This window comes from Miscanthus floridulus, chromosome 19 (genome assembly GCF_019320115.1).
Source record: "Miscanthus floridulus cultivar M001 chromosome 19, ASM1932011v1, whole genome shotgun sequence".
Taxonomy (NCBI): Eukaryota; Viridiplantae; Streptophyta; class Magnoliopsida; order Poales; family Poaceae; genus Miscanthus; species Miscanthus floridulus.
In genome coordinates this window covers 105,552,318-105,558,319 of record NC_089598.1, presented here as the reverse complement: position 1 = coordinate 105,558,319, position 6,002 = coordinate 105,552,318, and the positions used below count along the sequence as shown (strand labels likewise).

The 6,002-nt window shown below is 43.2% G+C and overlaps 1 protein-coding gene across 1 annotated transcript; it reads left to right on the top strand.

Annotated features, from left to right (window-relative positions):
* The first annotated feature begins 535 nt into the window (after positions 1-535).
* LOC136528322 (cyclin-A2-1-like) lies at positions 536-5,520 on the top strand. The gene is made up of 12 exons (XM_066521272.1): positions 536-758; positions 1,765-2,076; positions 2,193-2,493; positions 2,793-2,899; positions 3,096-3,188; positions 3,617-3,750; positions 3,912-3,987; positions 4,082-4,158; positions 4,257-4,290; positions 4,382-4,531; positions 4,627-4,761; positions 4,941-5,520. The coding sequence occupies exons 2-12, from the start codon at positions 1,771-1,773 to the stop codon at positions 4,995-4,997; spliced, it is 1,470 nt and encodes a 489-aa protein (XP_066377369.1). The 5' UTR covers positions 536-758; positions 1,765-1,770; the 3' UTR covers positions 4,998-5,520.
* The last annotated feature ends 482 nt before the right edge of the window (positions 5,521-6,002 follow it).

Sequence of the window (6,002 nt, the reverse complement as noted above, 5' to 3'; positions counted from 1 at the left end):
AGCCTGCACTCAAAGACTCAAAGTCATCGCCGGAAAACTAAATCGAAACCCATTTCTGGTGGGCCTGGCCGGCTCGACAGTGCAGGGCGTGTGCACAAGGTGCCATTTTGTTGAGTTGCAAATGGAGTCCAGTCTATGATGTAGCCAGCCTTGCCAGCTGAGTACAACCTGAACGCTTTTGGCGTGGCACTGGTGCATGGCTGGCTGGCCCAACCATAGACGCCAACCAATTGCCAGCCTCTTCACTGGTTGCTGGGCCGTTGGCACGGCTTGAAGTAGCCCATATTTCCTACTGGCCTTACTGACTGCCAGCGCCGCCGCCGCCTACCGGGCCGAGGCCGCGACGCAGATCTCCAGGGCCAGGGACCACTTGGGCGTTTTAACAACAGGAAACGGAAACGGACAGCGCAGCAGCACCGGCGGTTCGAATTTTGAAACCCTCGGCCGAATCCGTCCATTTTTTTCCCCCTCTCCTCTCTCCTCCGCTCCTCCGCTCGCTCCGGTCTCCGCCCTACCTTCTCTCCGACCCAAAAGGGCAAATCCAGACACCGCTCCCCATCTCCCCTTCCTTCCTTTCTTCCCTACTCACACACTCCCCTACCCTCCACTACTAGTACTAGTACTACTGCCACCACCACCACCCCACCGGGAAAACCCGAACAAGGGCTAGGGCCGCCGCCACCGCCGCCGCCGTGCAGATCGCGGCCGGATCTACGGCGCTGGGGCACGGGGGTCTCCGATCGACGCCTCCCCCGCGGGTGAGCCGAGCTTCTTCGCCTCTTTCTTCCCGGCGCCGCCTTCACTTCTGGAGGGTTCTTGCGGGGGTTTCTTCCTCTCTTGGCTGGCTCCAAGAACCTTGGGGGTTAGGCTAGGCTTTCTTTCTTGGAGGGGAGAGGACTCGTGGGGCTTGGGACGGGGCCAAGAAACCCCCTTGCGCCGGCCTTGACCTGGGGCTGACCCCCAAGAGTCGAGGACGAAGTACTCTTAATTCTTTCCGCGAATAAAGCTTCTTTTTGGTGCGATTGTCCTATCCTGGACGGGTCGTGCCTGCGGTACGGCGGAGGTACCGTCTAGCCTCCCAAAGAAACGCCGACTCGTCCTCGTTGCCACGTTAGAGGAGCTTTTTTACGCGGATTATGTGGTCTGGCCATGCTGCATTCTTGATCCGGAAATTGTCATGTGTCGCAGCCTCACTGTTGCACCCGTTCGTTTCAATTTCATAATGTGAATGCAGCATTCCCTCAGAGATCCGGATAGATAATCCTTTTTACACTAAGAGAGGAATTGCTTGTAAAAAGAAAAAAAAAGAAATTTGGGGTGCAGATTTGTCACACAAGAGGAAATAGAATTGGCCAGGTCCCAAGTTTAGATTATTTCTGTTTAAATTTGTGGGTTTCTCATTCTTTTTGTTAAATATTTCCAGCACGAGAAGTATTTTGTTCAGATGATAGAAACTTGAACAAGCCAGTTATGTGGTGCTTTTGTGATTAGTATGCCCTGTACTGTGCCGGTTTGTTCTTCCTCTGAGTTACAGGTTTGAAACATGAATAGTTTGACATTAATATGAATATGATTTCAATTTCATCAACTTGTCGATGAAGTTTTAATAGAAACTTATACAACCTTGCTCTTCAGTTGTTGTCTTTAGCCATTTCGTGACGATTCCTAAGTGCATAGTACTGTTCACTTGTTCAGCTCCCCAATCCTATAATTGCTCATTATAATATATGAAGTCACATAGTCCTTTTATTTTACAACATTCAGGTTCGGATGGCTGCACGAAAAGAAAACCCTGAGCTTATTGCTTGTCAAGCACCCAATGGCCGAATCACACGAGCTCAAGCCGCTGCAAATCATCGAAGCTTTGGAGCTCTCCCTTCTGTTCCACTGCCTACAAAAACTGAACGAAAACAGACTTCACAAGGGAAGACGAAAAGGGGATCTTCATATGACAACACTAGTGCAAGTACTGCATTTTCAGGCCCCCAGCCTAAGAGGCGCACAGTACTCAGGGATGTGACCAATTTGCGTAATGCTAACTCTAACAAAACTTTTGCTGCTGCACCAAAGCTTCAGGTATCGAGATGTTCCCTGGATAATTGCATTATCTTACAATGAGTTTTCGATGCGTACTGTTTTCTAAACATTGCAAATGTAGTAGAGTGACAAGGTTAACTCCTTTTTTTGTTCAGACAAGGCCCTCTCTAAGGACTGGAAGAGCCGTGAGCAAAGGCAAGCAGTGCACAAAAAGGATTCCTAAAATACCGCCACAAGCTGGTAATGGAAGTTCATTCGCTAATGATTCGAGCATTGCTGAAGAAACACAAGAGGAGAAACTTTTGGCACAGAGAGAAGAACCTATTCTTTTGCTTGAGAACAGGGGCTCACTGTCATTGCAGAATGTTGAAAGGAACAGGGACAGTGCTTGTCATGAGACATTCTTTAAGGAAAGAAATGTCAGGGATATATGTGAACCTTCTGTGTCAAAGAATGGTCAGTTCCATTTTCTTTTTGAGCTTGAACATTTGCTCTTAAAGATTTGCCAGCATCACAGCCACACTGAGTCTGTATAATGTTCAAGGCTTTTCTTACTTTGATGTGTTACAAAATGCAGCTGGCACCCTTTCTTTTACTTGAGTATAATCTTGATGGTCTTTCTGGAGTATTAGAAATCTGAAGAAACTAAAGCTTGCTGCTAATGTTCTTTATTTTGTCATTTCTGAGATACCTGTAGATAGTCTTAACGTTTCTGATTAGTGGCCATCTGCTGAAGATTCTGTATTTTCTTCCAGGGGACTCTTCTGTGTTAGACATTGTAGATATCGACAAAGATAATGGCAATCCTCAAATGTGTGCTTCCTACGTTGTAGAGATATACTCGAACCTAATGGCTTCAGAGGTATGCTGTTGTATTTTGATCAAAACAGAAATGCTGCTTAGTTGTACTGTTTAGGCAGAATTCTATTTTTTAATATATTTCAGATGGTATGTTAAGCATGTAAGAACTCCAGATTTAGATTTCTGTGTCATATTCTTGGCACATTGTGCTTGTTTAAACGGTATGTGTCTATCTTTATGTTTATGTCATTCCACAGCTTATGAGAAGACCCAGTCCGAATTACATGGAGGGTTTGCAACGGGACATCACTAAGGGCATGAGAGGAATACTCATTGATTGGCTTGTGGAGGTTCTTCTATTCATAATTTTATTTTGATTTCTGCTTATTTCCATACATGATTTATTCAACTACGTTCTTAAGTTGCTATCAGACGATTCAACTTTGGCGTTTCTTAGCATACTCTGCATATAAACTGATGATCTACCAAATGTGAAGTATGACCTAGAAAATAAGAAAAATACTGTTATTAGATGCCAATAAACATGAGATAAATTATATTATATGATTGAATCAGTTTGCAATCATCCTTTTATTTTTTTGTTCTTGCAGCAGTGCCTGCGATATTAAAGTGGCAAAATAATGTTTACTTTCTTTAGAGACTGTTTACTTCTGGCTTTTCTTTTGTCTTATGGTGAAAATATTGTATACTTTATACGTTGTACTTCTCACTTCTCATGACTCAGCTTAAGGTGTCTTATATATTGTCTTTGTCACAGGTTTCTGAAGAATACAAGCTTGTTCCAGACACGCTGTACCTAACTGTATATCTTATTGACCGGTTTCTTTCTCGGAACTACATTGAAAGACAGAGACTACAACTTTTGGGAATAACAAGCATGCTTGTTGCCTCGTAAGTTTTATGCTCTAGCCATTTTATTTTTGAAGTGGAAAAATTTAAACTACATAGGGAAATGTAACATAAAAAGTTTTCCCTAGATTCTGGACTAGTTTCATCTTTGGCTAATGTAATGAACAATTCTGTAAGTAAAGTAAATTTTAATTCATTTGCAGGAAATATGAAGAGATATGTGCTCCTCGAGTTGAAGAATTCTGTTTCATAACCGACAATACATACACAAAGGCAGAGGTATTTGTTTCATGTGAAGTTGGGGAAAAACTAATTACATATATGGAAGGAACCATTGAATTTTTGTATATCTGATAACTCCCTGATCCAGTAGGTGCTGAAAATGGAATGCCAAGTGCTGAATGACCTGGGATTTCATCTTTCTGTTCCAACAACAAAAACATTTCTCAGGTTACTTTTGCCAAATAAGCCTAGTAATTCTTTTGAAATGGGAAACCACTGCAGCATTACTAATATCTCTTCCCTCTTTTATTTTATTTTTTTATCAGGAGATTCCTTAGAGCGGCACAAGCATCTCGTAAAGTAAGTGGCATCAGATCTTACAGCAACAGTTTTCATTCAAGTTATGCCTACATGTTTTATCTCAGCACTAAATTCTGAAGTTTATCTGCAGACTCCTTCTATGACTTTGGGATTTCTGGCCAATTATCTTGCGGAGTTGACTTTGACCGATTATGATTTCTTGAAATTTCTTCCATCATTGCTGGCAGCATCGGCTGTGTTTCTTGCTAGATGGACACTTGACCAATCCGACCAACCATGGGTACGTATGAAAAGCACTTGGTACATACAGCAGTACATGCTTTAAAAAAAGAACTTGGTTTTATCTCTAATCTGTGGCTATTCAATTATGTGTAGAACCAAACTCTAGAGCACTACACCTCTTACAAATGCTCTGACATTCAATTATGTGTCTGTGCTCTACGGGAACTCCAGCATAACGCCAGTAACTGCCCTCTTAATGCCATCCGTGAGAAGTACAAACATCAAAAGGTATGCAACCACATCCTGCTGTTTGAATTCGTACCACATTGCTTAAGTGAAGTCTTCAGTTGCACTTTGGTAGCGGCAAGTAAAACTGAAGCTGTTCCACTTACCTTAGCTCCTAAAAGGAGGACTGCTGAACTTAACATTGTCGATCTTCTAACACTATGCTGGTTGTTCTGCTGCAGTTTGATTGCGTAGCAAACCTAACTTCACCAGAGCTCCCTCGGTCGCTCTTCAGCTGACACGCCAATGACACCGGTTTCCCTTTGATCAGCAACGTTAGCTGCAGTCGTAGCTCAGGCTGCGTTAACATTATTGTAGCATCCCCCTTCCCTCTTTTCCCCATTTTTCTGATTTGGTTGTGTGTTGTCATCGAGCTGTTGTGTCCCGGCCTTTTTCGAGTCGCAAGTAAGAAGAAAGACAGGTAGATGGCTCGTTGGCTTTTTGGTTTGACGTAAGGTTTACCCGATTGTAAACAACACTGTGTGTAGGGCTTGGCTTGGGCTGTTATTAACTGTAAGATGGTCCGGCATGTATAACAAACAACGGAATGCTGTTTGTTTTGACACAATTCGTTCATTGTTAGCTTCGGAATGGAAATTAGTTTATTGCCAGATTACTTTCTCTGTCTAGATGGAATGCCTGGTTCAGTGCTTGTTGTATATATAAGGTTGATTGATAGTGGTAGCAAGGGCATGCAGGTTTGGCCATTTTTGGTTCGGCTGGTGCCAGTCAGTTTTCCTGACCAGTGACCAGCTTGGCAACCTCTGTGTGGCCTGTGGGGAACACACGTACACACAAGGAGGCCCGGAACACCAGATCATGGGAATTATGCTTGTTGATTTCTTTCTTTTAGATTGTCCGTTTCATCTGTTGTGCTATATGAGTATCTTTTTTTTATTGATGAAAAAAAAATGCTGTTCGTCACCCAATTCCTGGGTGTTAATATGAATGACTTTGTATTGCTCCCGGTGACAGCTCAAACAAATTCACCCCATTGTGGTTGTTTACCTAGTAGTAATAACTCCGCTGCTGTTATCAATTAGCTAGTGTGGTTCAACTGGTGAGATAATTGTTACTCAGCTAACAATTATTAACAATTAGCTACCGTAATCATCTTGCACCTCCTGAAACTATAGATAGAGAGGCAAGGCTCGTTTGCCGTGTGTCACATCCTGAAGCACAGTTACTCAACTGCCGATTCATGGATGCCTTCCTGTCCTGGAAGGGGCGGATACGTACAATGG